Source organism: Salmo salar, unplaced genomic scaffold, assembly GCF_905237065.1.
Source record: "Salmo salar unplaced genomic scaffold, Ssal_v3.1, whole genome shotgun sequence".
Lineage (NCBI taxonomy): Eukaryota > Metazoa > Chordata > Actinopteri > Salmoniformes > Salmonidae > Salmo > Salmo salar.
This window is the reverse complement of record NW_025549086.1, coordinates 1-17,344: the sequence shown is the minus strand read 5'-3', so window position 1 is coordinate 17,344 and position 17,344 is coordinate 1. Positions and strand designations below refer to the sequence as shown.

At 51.8% G+C, this 17,344-nt stretch overlaps 2 protein-coding genes across 2 annotated transcripts; one reads left to right on the top strand and one right to left on the bottom strand.

Moving 5' to 3' along the window:
- Window positions 1-695: 695 nt before the first annotated feature.
- LOC106599655 (acyl carrier protein, mitochondrial) lies at window positions 696-10,168 on the bottom strand. Its single transcript, XM_045712994.1, is given in 6 exon segments — window positions 696-860; window positions 2,610-2,726; window positions 3,918-4,005; window positions 8,835-8,933; window positions 8,935-8,958; window positions 9,892-10,168. Coding segments are annotated over 5 exon segments (474 nt in total). The 5' UTR covers window positions 10,063-10,168; the 3' UTR covers window positions 696-860; window positions 2,610-2,634.
- Window positions 10,169-10,565: 397 nt separating this feature from the next.
- Window positions 10,566-15,967, top strand: LOC100286512 (dynactin 5; the record flags this gene model as incomplete). The annotated part of the gene is given in 4 exon segments (NM_001146451.1): window positions 10,566-10,696; window positions 11,451-11,519; window positions 11,831-11,949; window positions 15,855-15,967. Coding segments are annotated over 4 exon segments (349 nt in total), but the record flags the coding sequence as incomplete, so codon positions are not given.
- Window positions 15,968-17,344: the final 1,377 nt, after the last annotated feature.

Here is a 17,344-nt window from a genome sequence, read left to right as displayed (position 1 = left end):
TAGGTTATGTGATGAGGTTTAAACCCACTGCGACTTGACTTGTTTCCTTGTGAATTAATTGTTTTATATATACGGTATTACAACTTTTACTCAAAAACAGGGATTGAAACGCGGTTATAGACCTAGAGAACAAAACATTAAGAACACCTTTCCATGACGACTGGACCAGGTGGAACCAGCAAAATGATCCCTTATTGATGTCACTTGTTAAATCCACTTCAATTAGTGTAGATGAAGGGAGGGAGGAGACAGACGGGTTAAGAAGGGTTTTTCACACTCAAACAATTTCCCTGTGTGATCACCAGCCAACTTGACACAACTGTGGGAAAGCATTGGAGCCCAACATGGGCCAGCATCCCTGTGGAAACGCTTTCACATCTTGTAGAGCCCATTCCCGAAGAATTGAGGACAAAAGGGGGGGGAACCACAACAATAATAGGAAGGTGCTCTTAAAGATACTGTGAAGATATCCTAAGCAAAATGTCCGAATATGTGACAAAACAAGCATGTAGAGAATCGTTGTAAAATGTATTTTGAATGGGAAGCATAGAAATAGAACACAGAACCCACTCTTACCGGTTCTTAGACTTGCTTTAAATGGGACCAATCTTATAACTCATATTTCTAATGTGAATTTGGTTGGGGTGTAGTGAGGGGGACTCCCTGAACCACAAGGTGGCGCTGTACAACAAGAGTCCAACCATAAAGTGATGTTTATTTGTCATTAAATACAGTGGAACACAAGACAGGGCATCAGATGCCACAGGAGAACGGAGGAAGGAGAAGCGGGACTGATGAAGTGGTGGTGGGTGGTGGGCGCTGCCCTGCCCAGCCCATCGGGACAGCATCATCAGGACTTCCTGTGAGGGAGCAGAAACAGGAAGTTCCACCTCAGTCAAACACAGCTTAAACTTAATCGTGGTTTAAATGTGATGAAGTAGAAGCTGATTCTATGGGTTTAAACTAGTGAATAAAAGCCAGGGATTCAAAACAAGACATCTGCAGCATTTTTACAGTCGACGTGATTTCGGGAAATGTCCCTTTTGAAAGTACATCGCAGGTCCATTCAACTGTCTTGATTTCCTCTGAAATGGTAATGACATGGGGCTAATTGATTTCCCTATACACACGCACAGCCAGAAGAAGACTGGCCACCCTCATAGCCTGGTTCCTCTCTACCCAGTATAGCCAGAAGAGGACTGGCCACCCTCATAGCCTGGTTCCTCTCTACCCAGTACAGCCAGAAGAGGACTGGTCACCCCTCATAGCCTGGGTTCCTCTCTACCCAGTATAGCCAGAAGAGGACTGGCCACCCTCATAGCCTGGTTCCTCTCACCAGTACAGCCAGAAGAGGACTGGCCACCCTCATAGCCTGGTTCCTCTCTACCCAGTACAGCCAGAAGAGGACTGGCCACCCCTCATAGCCTGGTTCCTCTCTACCCAGTATAGCCAGAAGAGGACTGGCCACCCTTTATAGCCTGGTTCCTCTCTACCCAGTACAGCCAGAAGAGGACTGGCCACCTCATAGCCTGGTTCCTCTCACCCAGTACAGCCAGAAGAGGACTGGTCACCCCTCATAGCCTGGTTCCTCTCTACCCAGAAGAGGACTGGCCACCCCTCATAGCCTGGTTCCTCTCTACCAGTACAGCCAGAAGAGGACTGGCCACCCCTCATAGCCTGGTTCCTCTCACCCAGTACAGCCAGAAGAGGACTGGCCACCCCTCATAGCCTGGTTCCTCTCACCCAGTACAGCCAGAAGAGGACTGGCCACCCCTCATAGCCTGGTTCCTCTCTAGGTTTCTTCCTAGGTTCTGGCCTTTCTAGGGAGTTTTTCCTAGCCACCGTGCTTCTACACCTGCATTGCTTGCTGTTTGGGGTTTTAGGCTGGGTTTCTGTACAGCACTTTGAGATATCAGCTGATGTAAGAAGGTCTTTATAAATACATTTGATTGATTTAGAGCAGGGAGTTCTCAAACTGTTTCACTGGGACCCCCTTCCAGCAACGGGAATATCCCACCCCCTCTCCCACGGGCAAGTTAAAAGCCGGACTGAGCCCGCACCCCCTCCCCTGCCACCCCCTCTAGGGGGCGCGTCACACAGTTTGGGATCCACTGCACTAAATGACTGATAGGGGGCGCTGTGTTGAAGCCACCAGGCCTCCATCTTGACCCCCCCTCCCACCGTTGTAAAAACGATACTTTGGACGTTATAGAAATTAATTTACTAATGTTGCCTCGTTTATTGAATTACAGACAGCTTTTACATCCGCTAAACAAATGAAAAATATTTTCCTTAACGTTATACATTTTTTGGGGGGGAAAAAGTACTGATGTTTATTGTCCTCACTACAAAAACACCTTAAATACAGAAAATACAAAAAAAACGTTTAAATTAAAATACTGTCGAATTCCATTTATTTTCTACGCGGGAATATAGTGGAACCGGTGGCTTTAAAGTCTCTCCATGGCCGAAACATTAACATCAGCAATTCAGGGTATATATATTTATAACACACACACGTCATTGGAGTTATGATGAAGGCCAAAACACAACGTTTTTAATAGTTGTTTAAATGGCGTTACTCCCTTGTCGTCGCCGTGGAGACTCACTGGGCGTGTTAGTAATTCCTGGTTCTTATTCGTACACGTCCTTCTTGTCAGCGATGTACTGGACAATATCCTGGGGAGACATTAACTTCTCTGCCTCCGCATCCGGGATCTCAAACCCTGCAGCAGGAACACACACACACACACACACACACTAGGCTTAACACACGTAACCACAGTTGTATGTAGGAAGTGGAAGGGTTAGTCCATACAAACATCTAAGTTATCGTCATGGAAATAGAACGGACTAGTCTAGAACATTCCGATTCACATCAACAGGTGGACCAGCAGGGAGACAGAGACATGGAGGGAGAGGACCAGCAGGGAGACAGAGACATGGAGGGAGAGGACCAGCAGGGAGACAGAGACATGGAGGGAGACAGACCAGCAGGGAGACAGAGACATGGAGGGAGAGGGAGACAGACCAGCAGGGAGACAGAGACATGGAGGAGAGGACCAGCAGGGAGACAGAGACATGGAGGGAGAGGACCAGCAGGGAGACAGAGACATGGAGGGAGAGGACCAGCAGGGAGACAGAGACATGGAGGGAGAGGACCAGCAGGGAGACAGAGACATGGAGAGAGACAGGGAGGGAGAGACGGGGAGAGAGAGAGACAGGGAGGGAGAGAGAGGGAGAGAGAGACGGGGTGTCAGAGACATGGTGAGAGAGACGGGGAGGGAGAGACAGACCGACAGATACAGAGAGACAGAGACAGATACAGGGAGGGAGGGAGAGACAGATACAGGGAGGGAGAGACAGATACAGGGAGGGAGAGACAGACCGACAGTCAAACACAGAGACGGGGAGGGAGAGACAGACCGACAGGGAGGGAGAGACGGGGAGGGAGAGACAGACCGACAGGGAGGGAGAGACAGACCGACAGTCAAACACAGAGACAGGGAGGGAGAGACGGAGAGAGAGACAGACCCGACAGGGAGGAGAGACGGGGAGAGAGAGACGGGGAGAGAGAGACGGGGAGAGAGACAGACCGACAGGGAGAGAGAGACGGCGAGGGAGAGACGGGGAGAGAGACAGACCGACAGGGAGAGAGAGACAGGGAGGGAGAGACGGGGAGGGAGAGACAGACCGACAGGGAGAGAGAGACGGCGAGGGAGAGACGGGGAGAGAGAGACAGACCGACAGGGAGAGAGAGACGGGGAGAGAGAGACGGGGAGAGAGAGACAGGGAGAGAGAGACAGGGAGGGAGAGACAGACCGACAGTCAAACACAGAGACAGGGAGGGGAGAGACGGGGAGGGAGAGACAGACCGACAGTCAAACACAGATACAGGGACGGAGAGACAGACTCACCAAACTCATCCTCCATGGCCATAATGATCTCGACCTGGTCCAAGCTGTCTAACCCCAGGTCCTTCAGGAAGTGGGACGACGTCGCCAGCTGAGGATACAGATAGATCAGAGGAGGTCAGGACAGACAGGGCCGGTCGACAGGTCAGAGGAGGTCAGGACAGACAGGGCTGGTCGATAGATCAGAGGAGGAGGTCAGGACAGACAGGGCCGGTCGACAGGTCAGAGGAGGTCAGGACAGACAGGACTGGTCGATAGATCAGAGGAGGTCAGGACAGACAGGACTGGTCGATAGATCAGAGGAGGTCAGGACAGACAGGACTGGTCGACAGGTCAGAGGAGGTCAGGACAGACAGGGCTGGTCGATAGATCAGAGGAGGTCAGGACAGACAGGGCTGGTCGATAGATCAGAGGAGGTCAGGACAGACAGGACTGGTCGACAGGTCAGGACAGACAGGGCTGGTCGATAGATCAGAGGAGGTCAGGACAGACAGGGCCGGTCGACAGGTCAGAGGAGGTCAGGACAGACAGGGCTGGTCGACAGGTCAGGACAGACAGGGCTGGTCGACAGGTCAGGACAGACAGGGCTGGTCGACAGGTCAGAGGAGGTGAGGACAGACAGGGCTGGTCGACAGGTCAGGACAGACAGGGCTGGTCGACAGGTCAGAGGAGGTCAGGACAGACAGGGCCGGTCGACAGGTCAGGACAGACAGGGCTGGTCGACAGGTCAGAGGAGGTCAGGACAGACAGGGCTGGTCGACAGGTCAGAGGAGGTCAGGACAGACAGGACTGGTCGACAGGTCAGGACAGACAGGGCTGGTCGACAGGTCAGGACAGACAGGGCCGGTCGACAGGTCAGGACAGACAGGGCCGGTCGACAGGTCAGAGGAGGTCAGGACAGACAGGACTGGAAGTCGACAGGTCAGGACAGACAGGGCTGGTCGACAGGTCAGGACAGACAGGGCCGGTCGACAGGTCAGAGGAGGTCAGGACAGACAGGACTGGTCGACAGGTCAGGACAGACAGGGCTGGTCGACAGGTCAGGACAGACAGGGCCGGTCGACAGGTCAGGACAGACAGGGCCGGTCGACAGGTCAGAGGAGGTCAGGACAGACAGGGCTGGTCGACAGGTCAGGACAGACAGGGCCGGTCGACAGGTCAGGACAGACAGGACTGGTCGACAGGTCAGAGGAGGTCAGGACAGACAGGACTGGTCGACAGGTCAGGACAGACAGGGCTGGTCGACAGGTCAGGACAGACAGGGCCGGTCGACAGGTCAGAGGAGGTCAGGACAGACAGGACTGGTCGACAGGTCAGGACAGACAGGGCTGGTCGACAGGTCAGGACAGACAGGGCCGGTCGACAGGTCAGAGGAGGTCAGGACAGACAGGACTGGTCGACAGGTCAGAGGAGGTCAGGACAGACAGGACTGGTCGACAGGTCAGGACAGACAGGGCTGGTCGACAGGTCAGGACAGACAGGGCCGGTCGACAGGTCAGAGGAGGTCAGGACAGACAGGACTGGTCGACAGGTCAGGACAGACAGGGCTGGTCGACAGGTCAGGACAGACAGGGCCGGTCGACAGGTCAGAGGAGGTCAGGACAGACAGGACTGGTCGACAGGTCAGGACAGACAGGGCTGGTCGACAGGTCAGGACAGACAGGGCCGGTCGACAGGTCAGGACAGACAGGGCCGGTCGACAGGTCAGAGGAGGTCAGGACAGACAGGGCTGGTCGACAGGTCAGGACAGACAGGGCCGGTCGACAGGTCAGGACAGACAGGACTGGTCGACAGGTCAGAGGAGGTCAGGACAGACAGGACTGGTCGACAGGTCAGGACAGACAGGGCTGGTCGACAGGTCAGGACAGACAGGGCCGGTCGACAGGTCAGAGGAGGTCAGGACAGACAGGACTGGTCGACAGGTCAGGACAGACAGGGCTGGTCGACAGGTCAGGACAGACAGGGCCGGTCGACAGGTCAGAGGAGGTCAGGACAGACAGGACTGGTCGACAGGTCAGAGGAGGTCAGGACAGACAGGACTGGTCGACAGGTCAGGACAGACAGGGCTGGTCGACAGGTCAGGACAGACAGGGCTGGTCGACAGGTCAGGACAGACAGGGCCGGTCGACAGGTCAGAGGAGGTCAGGACAGACAGGACTGGTCGACAGGTCAGAGGAGGTCAGGACAGACAGGACTGGTCGACAGGTCAGGACAGACAGGGACGTCCTAGATCTGCAGTCCTACTCTGAGATACACTACATGACTCAAAAGTATGTGGACACCTACTCATCCAAAATCATGGGCGTTAACCATTTTGAAAGGGTGTCCACATACTTTTGTATTTATATAACAGCTGGGTCTAATCGATGATGTTAAAATGTCTATTTACTCGGTTCCATCTGACTGCTGCAATCCACTGTCTCATCAGCCCAGCCAGGCAATTTATAAACTTCATCTCCACTATAAAAAGCATCTAGACATGATCTCATATTTCTTTTAGGACTAACATTTAGTTTTCAACAGCGGAGATTTGTATAAACCTTTACTGTCTGTCTCTCCGACATTTACAACATTGAATTAGAAGATTGAAATAGTCTCCAGTCGTCCCGTAGTAATGAACGTGTCGGGACGAGACAGACAGGCAGACAGACAGTGTTTCTCAGCCAGTCGAAATCATGAATCAGCCGTCATCGTTTTTATGGATCAAAACAAAGAAATGACAACTGAAAAAAGGTTGAAACGAAGTGCAGCTAGTTTGCAGTATTTCCAGATTCAGTTTGTTTTATTTCATCTTTATTTAACCAGGTGGCTAGTTGAGAACAAGTCCTTTATTTAACCAGGTGGGCTAGTTGAGAACAAGTCCTTTATTTAAGCAGGTGGGCTAGTTGAGAACAAGTCCTTTATTTAACCAGGTAGGCCAGTTGAGAACAAGTCCTTTATTTAACCAGGTGGGCTAGTTGAGAACAAGTCCTTTATTTAAGCAGGTGGGCTAGTTGAGAACAAGTCCTTTATTTAACCAGGTAGGCCAGTTGAGAACAAGTCCTTTATTTAACCAGGTAGGCCAGTTGAGAACAAGTCCTTTATTTAACCAGGTGGGCCAGTTGAGAACAAGTCCTTTATTTAACCAGGTAGTCTAGTTGAGAACAAGTTCTCATTTACAACTGCTACCTGGCCAAGATAAAGCAAAGCAGTTCGACACTTAGAGTTACACATGGAGTAAAACAAACATACAGTCAATAACACAGTAGAAAAATAAGTCTATATACAATGTGAGCAAATGAGGTAAGATTAGGGAGGTAAGGCAATAAATAGGCCAGAGTGGTGAAGTAATTACAATATAGCAATTAAACACTGGAGTGATAGGATGTACAGAGGATGAATGTGCAAGTAGAGATACTGGGGTGCAAAGGAGCAAGATAGATAAATAAATAAATACAGTATGGGGATGCGGTAGATTGGATGGGCTAGTTTGAAGTGATTGTGTTTAGCTGTGTTGTAGCTCCTCTGAACAACAGTGTCCTGACGAGTGAGCACATTTTCTATACCAGGTGAAATCGCACCTCATTAACCCATTGTTATGGATTTATCCAAATAAACGTCACTAGAAAACAGCTTAAACAAATGTAAATGCAGCTAAACTTTTTGACGTGATTGTAAATTAGCTGTAGTTGGCTAGCTGAGGGATAAGAACGTAGCCAGCCAGTATGGCACGAAAGACTGGGTCCATAGATACAGAACCAAAAGACTGAACGACCGGGTCGCGTCCATAGATACAGAACCAAAAGACTGAACGACTGGGTCACGTCCATAGATACAGAACCAAAAGACTGAACGACCGGGTCGCGTCCATAGATACAGAACCAAAAGACTGAACGACTGGGTCACGTCCATAGATACAGAACCAAAAGACTGAACGACTGGGTCACGTCCATAGATACAGAACGACCGGGTCACGTCCATAGATACAGAACATAAAAGACTGAACGACCGGGTCACGTCCATAGATACAGAACGACTGGGTCTCGTCCATAGATACAGAACATAAAGACTGAACGACTGGGTCTCTGGCAACCGACCCGATCGAACGAACGACCAGCCAGATTGGGTAGCCACCTTAGGACTTGTGTCGGGACTAAATCTTGTTGGAAGGAGGAAATGGTATGAATAAATGTATCATAGATAAGGAGTGTTGACTGATCCTAGACACGTGGGGTGTAAATCCACTACACACCAAACAGACCCATGAGGAAACGAATGGAACGAAACAGAAGAGAATATGTCCAATAGAAGAAACTGTCTTGTTTTCGCCTGGACTAATGATTACACCACCGGTATTCCTAGTCTCAAAACCGCAGCCCGTCTGGTGTTCAACCTTCCCAAGTTCTCTCACGTCACTCCGCTCCTCCGCTCTCTCCACTGGCTTCCAGTCGAAGCTCGCATCCGCTACAAGACCATGGTGCTTGCCTACGGAGCTGTGAAGGGAACGGCACCTCCGTACCTTCAGGCTCTGATCAGGCCCTACACCCAAACAAGGGCACTGCGTTCATCCACCTCTGGCCTGCTCGCCTCCCTACCTCTGAGGAAGCACAGTTCCCGCTCAGCCCAGTCAAAACTGTTCGCTGCTCTGGCACCCCAATGGTGGAACAAGCTCCCTCACGACGCCAGGACAGCGGAGTCAATCACCACCTTCCGGAGACACCTGAAACCCCACCTCTTTAAGGAATACCTGGGATAGAATATAGTAATCCTTCTAACCCCCCCCCTTAAAAGATTTAGATGCACTATTGTAAAGTGGTTGTTCCACTGGATATCATAAGGTGAATCCACCAATTTGTAAGTCGCTCTGGATAAGAGCATCTGCTAAATGACTTAAATGTAAACGTCCAAAGCGAGCCGCGGTGCCTCGGGGTCGGTCCTTACCTTCTCTGGGTTGATCTTGTCGTAGAGTTTCAGAACGTACATGACTCGTTCTTTAATGCTTTCAATGGTGAGGGGAGGCAGGTCTCCATACTGTCTACAAGGACACTCCCACTGAGCTAGAGATCTAGAGAGAAGAAGAAGGACAGGAAGGAAGAAAGGGTTCAGAGATCATAACACTTCTGCACCCATTTGACCAATCAAGCAGTTTAGTTCAAGCCTAGGTAATAGCTAGCTAGCTAATGTTACAGATGTCCACCGCATTGTATTTGGTGCACAAGTCGTCATCCTGTCACAACAACCCCAGGTCTTTATAATAGATAAGAGTTACACATTTACTTTAGATTAAATTTTAAAAAGTGTCAATCGACTGTCATCTAGCTAGTACACATAGTAATGCTAGGCTAACAGTACAGTACTTGATTGTACCACAGATGAATAGTTTGAACATATTAGCTTAGCTAGGCTAACGCATGAGACCACAGTCGGTTGTTTTGTAACGTAAATTCATGCAGCATTCAAACTATGCATTTTTTTCAGAGACAGTTTCGTTGAATTAGCAATGGACCCGGTTTTAAGACATTGGCGTGCAAAGTGACCGGATAGCAAGCTAGCTAACACAGTGACCGGATAGCAAGCTAGTTAGCACAGTGACCGGATAGCAAGCTAGCTAGCACAGTGACCGGATAGCAAGCTAGCTAGCACAGTGACCGGATAGCAAGCTAGCTAACACAGTGACCGGATAGCAAGCTAGCTAACACAGTGACCGGATAGCAAGCTAGCTAACACAGTGACCGGATAGCAAGTTAGCTAGCACAGCGACCGGATAGCAAGCTAGCTAGCACAGCGACCGGATAGCAAGCTAGCTAGCACAGCGACCGGATAGCAAGCTAGCTAGCACAGCGACCGGATAGCAAGCTAACTAGCACAGCGACCGGATAGCAAGTTAGCTAGCACAAGTTACGGATTTTATTGGAAAGACACTGGTAGGTCAATGTGCAATCCAGTACTGCTAGGCCACAACAGCGACAAAAACATGTCAATGTTATTCAAGACTAACCTGCGTTTGTTCAATCCACCGTGTCCGCTGACTGCTGGCAATGAAGGAGAACGGTCGGTGGTTCAATAGGACCGGACCAGCTGCGGCTCTCAATGCAATGTTACCCGACGAGAGTCTCACAGAAGACCGGGCGAGTTGGCGGACACACTGCGCTAGGACACGGGACGCCATGATTGAAACTAAAATACGGTGCAAAGTAAAACACGCGTTTAGATGACAAGCGGGAGTTTCCACTAGATAGCACAGCCACAAAGTCAAAGGGAAAAAGAGGTCAAATGTGCGCAGGCGCACTGGTTATTATAAAAAAAATAAAAAATAACGCCGATATTTAATATGATTTGGTTTTTATTTATTCACTATAACGTCATTATAATGCTTTCTCGTATGTTTTTATTATTTTATTAAATTGGAATGATGTAAAAAAAAAAAAAAATGTTGACTTTGGTTGAATTTTGTCGCAACATCGGGTAACCGATCATTCTATGCGTAAATCACCAGAACAAAACAAAAAAATCTATTATATTCAAATTTCGTCGATCATTAACAATGATGTTAATTCTTTAAACACACATATTTTAATTTTAGTTGAATATGACTTATTATTTGTGAGCGGAAGTGTTTTCCACCATCATCATCATCGATGTTGCAGTGCTCTGCTAGTAGGGTCTGAAGGGAGCGGTAGACAGCAGAGCAAAACAAACCACAGAAAACTCGTTTTTCTGTACATTTACAAACAACAACAACAACAATTACAATCATGGAATTGTGTGAGATACTGTACAACAAGGCGGAATACATTGAAACGGTAATATTCGGTGTTTATTTGACTAGATAACGTTAACGATTAGCAAGTTAGCTAGCTAGCTAGCGTTTAGCTCATTGGTATTTACACTGAGTATACAAAACATTAAGAACACCTTCCTAATATCATAACAGCCTCAATTCATCAGAGGCATGGACTCTACAAGGTGTAGAAAGCGTCCCACAGGGATGCTGGTCCATGTTGACTCCAATGCTCCCCACAGTTGTGTCCAGTTGGCTGGATGTCCTTTGGGTGGTGCACCAGTCTTGATACACACGGGGAAACTGTTTGAGCGTGGAAAAACCCAGCAGCTTTGCAGTTCTTGACACAAACCGGTGCACCTGGCACCTACTACCATAACCCCCGTTCAAAGGCACTTCAATATTTTTGTCTTGTCCGTTCACCTTCTGAATGGCAAACATACAATGTCTCAAATCCTTTAACCTGTCTCCTCCCCTTCTTCATCTACACTGATTGAAGTGGATTTAACAAGTGACATCAATAAGGGATCATTTCACCTGGATTCACCTGGTCAGTTTATGTTATGGAAAGAGCAGGTGTTTTTAATGTTGTGTATACACAGTGCACAGTCAATGCACTGAACCAGCATTGCTAGCTAGGTCACTTAGCCAGCTAGCTAGCCAGCTGAATTGACAAGGCACCGATTACAGTTTGCATCAAGCGGTGGTCTGTAAACCTTGTAGCTAAGTCAGTGCCGTTTATACCAACCTGTCAGCATGTCCACTGTCCCTCTCAGGCGTCCGGTAACAAAGTGAGCAGGCAGTCGGTGCTGTGCGGCAGTCAGAACATCGTCCTCAACGGCAAAGTAAGTAACAACAAGCTATACCGGTAATAAACCATGAGATGGGACTATACATGTAATAAACCATGATTCTCCCTCCCTGTCTGTCTCCCTCCCTCCCTGTCTCCCTCCCTCCCTGTCTATCTCCCTCCCTGTCTCCTGCCCTCCCTGTCTGTGTCACCCTCCCTGTCTGCATGTCTGTCTGTCTGTCTGTCTGTCTGTCTGTCTGTCTGTCTGTCTGCCTCCCTGCCTGTCTGTCTGTCTGCCTGTCTGTCTGTCTGTCTGTCTGTCTGTCTGTCTGTCTGTCTGTCTGTCTGTCTGTCTGTCTGTTCCAGACTATAGTAATGAATGACTGTATAATCCGTGGAGACCTGGCCAATGTCAGGGTGGGGAGGCACTGTGTTGTGAAGAGCCGCAGTGTCATTCGACCGCCGTTCAAAAAATTCAGCAAAGGGTGAGTTCTGCTCAACTTCTTCTAGACCAGGGGTCCCCTCTTCTAGACCAGGGGTCTCCAACCTCTTCTAGACCAGGGGTCTCCTCTTCTAGACCAGGGGTCCCCTCTTCTAGACCAGGGGTCTCCAACCTCTTCTAGACCAGGGGTCCCCAACCTCTTCTAGACCAGGGGTCTCCTCTTCTAGACCAGGGGTCTCCTCTTCTAGACCAGGGGTCTCCTCTTCTAGACCAGGGGTCCCCTCTTCTAGACCAGGGGTCTCCTCTTCTAGACCAGGGTCTCCTCTTCTAGACCAGGGGGTCCCCTCTTCTAGACCAGGGGTCTCCTCTTCTAGACCAGGGGGTCTCCAACCTCTTCTAGACCAGGGGTCCCCTCTTCTAGACCAAGGGGTCTCCTCTTCTAGACCAGGGGTCTCCTCTTCTAGACCAGGGGTCGCCAACCTCTTCTAGACCAGGGGTCGCCAACCTCTTCTAGACCAGGGGTCTCCTCTTCTAGACCAGGGGTCTCCAACCTCTTCTAGACCAGGGGTCTCCTCTTCTAGACCAGGGGTCCCTCTTCTAGACTAGGGGTCGCCAACCTTTTCTAGACCAGGGGTCTCCTCTTCTAGACCAGGGGTCCCCTCTTCTAGACCAGGGGTCTCCTCTTCTAGACCAGGGGTCCCCTCTTCTAGACCAGGGGTCTCCTCTTCTAGACCAGGGGGTCTCCTCTTCTAGACCAGGGGTCTCCTCTTCTAGACCAGGGGTCCCCTCTTCTAGACCAGGGGTCTCCTCTTCTAGACCAGGGGTCTCCTCTTCTAGACCAGAGGTCCCCTCTTCTAGACCAGGGGTCCCCTCTTCTAGACCAGGGGTCCCCTCTTCTAGACCAGGGGTCTCCTCTTCTAGACCAGGGGTCCCCTCTTCTAGACCAGGGGTCTCCTCTTCTAGACCAGAGGTCCCCCTCTTCTAGACCAGGGGTCTCCAACCTCTTCTAGACCAGGGGTCTCCAACCTCTTCTAGAGCAGGGGTCCCCTCTTCTAGACCAGGGTCTCCTCTTCTAGACCAGGGGTCCCCTCTTCTAGACCAGGGGTCCCCTCTTCTAGACCAGGGGTCTCCTCTTCTAGACCAGGGGTCTCCTCTTCTAGACCAGAGGTCCCTCTTCTAGACCAGGGGTCCCCTCTTCTAGACCAGGGGTCTCCTCTTCTAGACCAGGGGTCGCCAACCTTTTCTAGACCAGGGGTCGCCAACCTTTTCTAGACCAGGGGTCTCCTCTTCTAGACCAGGGGTCTCCTCTTCTAGACCAGGGGTCCCCTCTTCTAGACCAGGGTCTCCTCTTCTAGACCAGGGGTCTCCTCTTCTAGACCAGAGGTCCCCTCTTCTAGACCAGGGGTCCCCTCTTCTAGACCAGGGGTCCCCTCTTCTAGACCAGGGGTCCCCTCTTCTAGACCAGGGGTCTCCTCTTCTAGACCAGGGGTCCCCTCTTCTAGACCAGGGGTCCCCTCTTCTAGACCAGAGGTCCCCTCTTCTAGACCAGGGGGTCTCCAACCTCTTCTAGACCAGGGGTCTCCAACCTCTTCTAGACCAGGGGTCTCCAACCTCTTCTAGACCAGGGGTCTCCTCTTCTAGACCAGGGGTCTCCTCTTCTAGACCAGGGGTCCCCTCTTCTAGACCAGGGGTCCCCTCTTCTAGACCAGGGTCTCCTCTTCTAGACCAGGGGTCTCCTCTTCTAGACCAGGGGTCCCCTCTTCTAGACCAGGGGTCTCCTCTTCTAGACCAGGGGTCCCTCTTCTAGACTAGGGGTCGCCAACCTTTTCTAGACCAGGGGTCGCCAACCTTTTCTAGACCAGGGGTCTCCTCTTCTAGACCAGGGGTCCCTCTTCTAGACCAGGGGTCTCCTCTTCTAGACCAGGGGTCCCCTCTTCTAGACCAGGGGTCTCCTCTTCTAGACCAGGGGTCCCCTTCTAGACCAGGGGTCTCCTCTTCTAGACCAGGGGTCCCTCTTCTAGACCAGGGGTCTCCTCTTCTAGACCAGGGTCTCCTCTTCTAGACCAGGGGTCCCTCTTCTAGACCAGGGGTCCCCTCTTCTATACCAGGGGTCCCTCTTCTAGACCAGGGGTCTCCTCTTCTAGACCAGGGGTCCCCTCTTCTAGACCAGGGGTCTCCTCTTCTAGACCAGAGGTCCCTCTTCTAGACCAGGGGTCTCCAACCTCTTCTAGACCAGGGGTCTCCAACCTCTTCTAGACCAGGGGTCCCTCTTCTAGACCAGGGGTCTCCTCTTCTAGACCAGGGGGTCCCCTCTTCTAGACCAGGGGGTCCCCTCTTCTAGACCAGGGGTCTCCTCTTCTAGACCAGGGGTCTCCTCTTCTAGACCAGAGGTCCCCTCTTCTAGACCAGGGGTCTCCAACCTCTTCTAGACCAGGGTCTCCAACCTCTTCTAGACCAGGGGTCTCCAACCTCTTCTAGACCAGGGGTCTCCAACCTCTTCTAGACCAGGGTTCCCCTCTTCTAGACCAGGGGTCTCCTCTTCTAGACCAGGGGTCCCCTCTTCTGGACCAGGGGTCTCCTCTTCTAGACCAGGGGTCTCCTCTTCTAGACCAGGGGTCCCTCTTCTAGACCAGGGGTCTCCAACCTCTTCTAGACCAGGGGTCTCCAACCTCTTCTAGACCAGGGGTCTCCCAACCTCTTCTAGACCAGGGGTCCCCTCTCTTCTTCTGTGACCAGGGGTCTCCTCTTCTGGACCAGGGGTCTCCTCTTCTAGACCAGGGGTCCCCTCTTTAGACCAGGGGTCCCCTCTTCTAGACCAGGGCTCTCCTCTTCTAGACCAGGGGTCTCCTCTTCTAGACCAGGGGTCTCCTCTTCTAGACCAAGGGTCCCCTCTTCTAGACCAGGGTCTCCTCTTTTCGACCAGGGGTCCCCTCTTCTAGACCAGGGTCTCCTCTTCTAGACCAGGGGTCCCCTCTTCTAGACCAGGGGTCCCTCTTCTAGACCAGGGGTCCCCTCTTCTAGACCAGGGGTCTCCCTCTTCTAGACCAGAGGTCCCCTCTTCTAGACCAGGGGTCTCCTCTTCTAGACCAGGGGTCTCCAACCTCTTCTAGACCAGGGGTCTCCTCTTCTAGACCAGGGGTCCCCTCTTCTAGACCAGGGGTCTCCTCTTCTAGACCAGGGGTCCCTCTTCTAGACCAGGGGTCTCCAACCTCTTCTAGACCAGGGGTCTCCAACCTCTTCTAGACCAGGGGTCTCCTCTTCTAGACCAGGGTCTCCTCTTCTAGACCAGGGGTCCCCTCTTCTAGACCAGGGGTCTCCTCTTCTAGACCAGAGGTCCCCTCTTCTAGACCAGGGGTCTCCTCTTCTAGACCAGGGGTCCCCCTCTTCTAGACCAGGGGTCCCCTCTTCTAGACCAGGGTCTCCTCTTCTGGACCAGGGGTCCCCTCTTCTAGACCAGGGGTCCCTCTTTCTAGACCAGGGGTCTCCTCTTCTAGACCAGGGGTCCCCTCTTCTAGACCAGGGGTCTCCTCTTCTAGACCAGGGTCTCCAACCTCTTCTAGACCAGGGGTCCCCTCTTCTAGACCAGGGTCTCCAACCTCTTCTAGACCAGGGGGTCTCCAACCTCTTCTAGACCAGGGGTCTCCAACCTCTTCTAGACCAGGGGTCTCCTCTTCTAGACCAGGGGTCTCCAACCTCTTCTAGACCAGGGGTCCCCTCTTCTAGACCAGGGGTCTCCTCTTCTAGACCAGGGGTCCCCCTATTCTAGACCAGGGGTCCCCTATTCTAGACCAGGGGTGTTGTTGTTTCTGCTGTTTTGGACCTACTGCTGCTGCATGACGTCGTGACCCAGTCGATACACACGATCATGATGTAGTTGTGTGTAAGTTAATGTTGAACGTCCAGTGTAGCAGGTCTCTGTGGTCTGACCTCTAACCCCTTGTCCTCCAGAGTGGCCTTCTTCCCGCTGCACATCGGAGACCATGTGTTTATAGAGGAGGACTGTGTGGTGAACGCTGCTCAGATCGGATCTTACGTACACATCGGGAAGAACTGTGTCATCGTGAGTTACACAGAGTCTCACACACACACACACACACAGTTATACACACACACACACACACAGTTACACACACACACACAGAGTCACACACACACACAGAGTCACACACACAGAGTCACACACACACACACACACACAGAGTTACACAAACACACACACACTCACAGACACACACACACTGGCCGCGGGAACATTCAGGTCCTAAATCTGGGCCATGTGATGCTTGAAAGGCAACATTTCACTGGCCAGACGGGCTAGCCGGGTCCATGTTCTACTAGCCCGGTCTGAACAGTGCTAGCCGGTCCATGTTCTACTAGCCTGGTCTGAACAGTACTAGCCGGGTCCATGTTCTACTAGCCTGGTCTGAACAGTGCTAGCCGGGTCCATGTTCTACTAGCCTGGTCTGAACAGTGCTAGCCTTTGGCTAGCGGGCTAGTTGGGTCCATGTTCTACCAGCCTGGTCTGAACAGTGCTAGCCGGGTCCATGTTCTACTAGCCTGGTCTGAACAGTACTAGCCGGGTCCATGTTCTACTAGCCTGGTTCTGAACAGTGCTAGCCTCTGGCTAGCGGGCTAGTTGGGTCCATGTTCTACTAGCCTGGTCTGAACAGTGCTGGCCGGTCCATGTTCTACTAGCCTGGTTCGAACAGTGCTAGCCTCTGGCTAGCGAGCTAGTTGGGTCCATGTTCTACTAGCCTGGTCTGCACAGTGCTAGCCGGGTCCATGTTCTACTAGCCTGGTCTGAACAGTACTAGCCGGGTCCATGTTCTACTAGCCTGGTCTGAACAGTGCTAGCCTCTGGCTAGCGAGCTAGTTGGGTCCATGTTCTACTAGCCTGGTCTGAACAGTACTAGCCGGTCCATGTTCTACTAGCCTGGTCTGAACAGTGCTAGCCACTGGCTAGCGGGCTAGTTGGGTCCATGTTCTACTAGCCTGGTCTGAACAGTGCTAGTCTCTGGCTAGCGGGCTAGCTTCATTAGATTCCCTGTTACAGGGTAATACGTGATTGTATTCATTACAGGGTAGTCACTCCTACACTGACTGGGGCCGGGAGTCACTCCTACACTGACTGGGCCCGGGAGTCACTCCCACACTGACTGGGCCGGGAGTCACTCCCACACTGACTGGGCCCGGGAGTCACTCCCACACTGACTGAGCCGGGAGTCACTCCCACACTGACTGGGGCCAGGAGTCACTCCCACACTGACTGAGCCGGGAGTCACTTCCACACTGACTGGGCCGGAGTCACTTCCACACTGACTGGGCCGGGAGTCACTTCCACACTGACTGGGGCCGGGAGTCACTCCCACACTGACTGGGGCCTGGAGTCACTCCCCACACTGACTGGGGCCTGGAGTTACTCCCACACTGACTGGGCC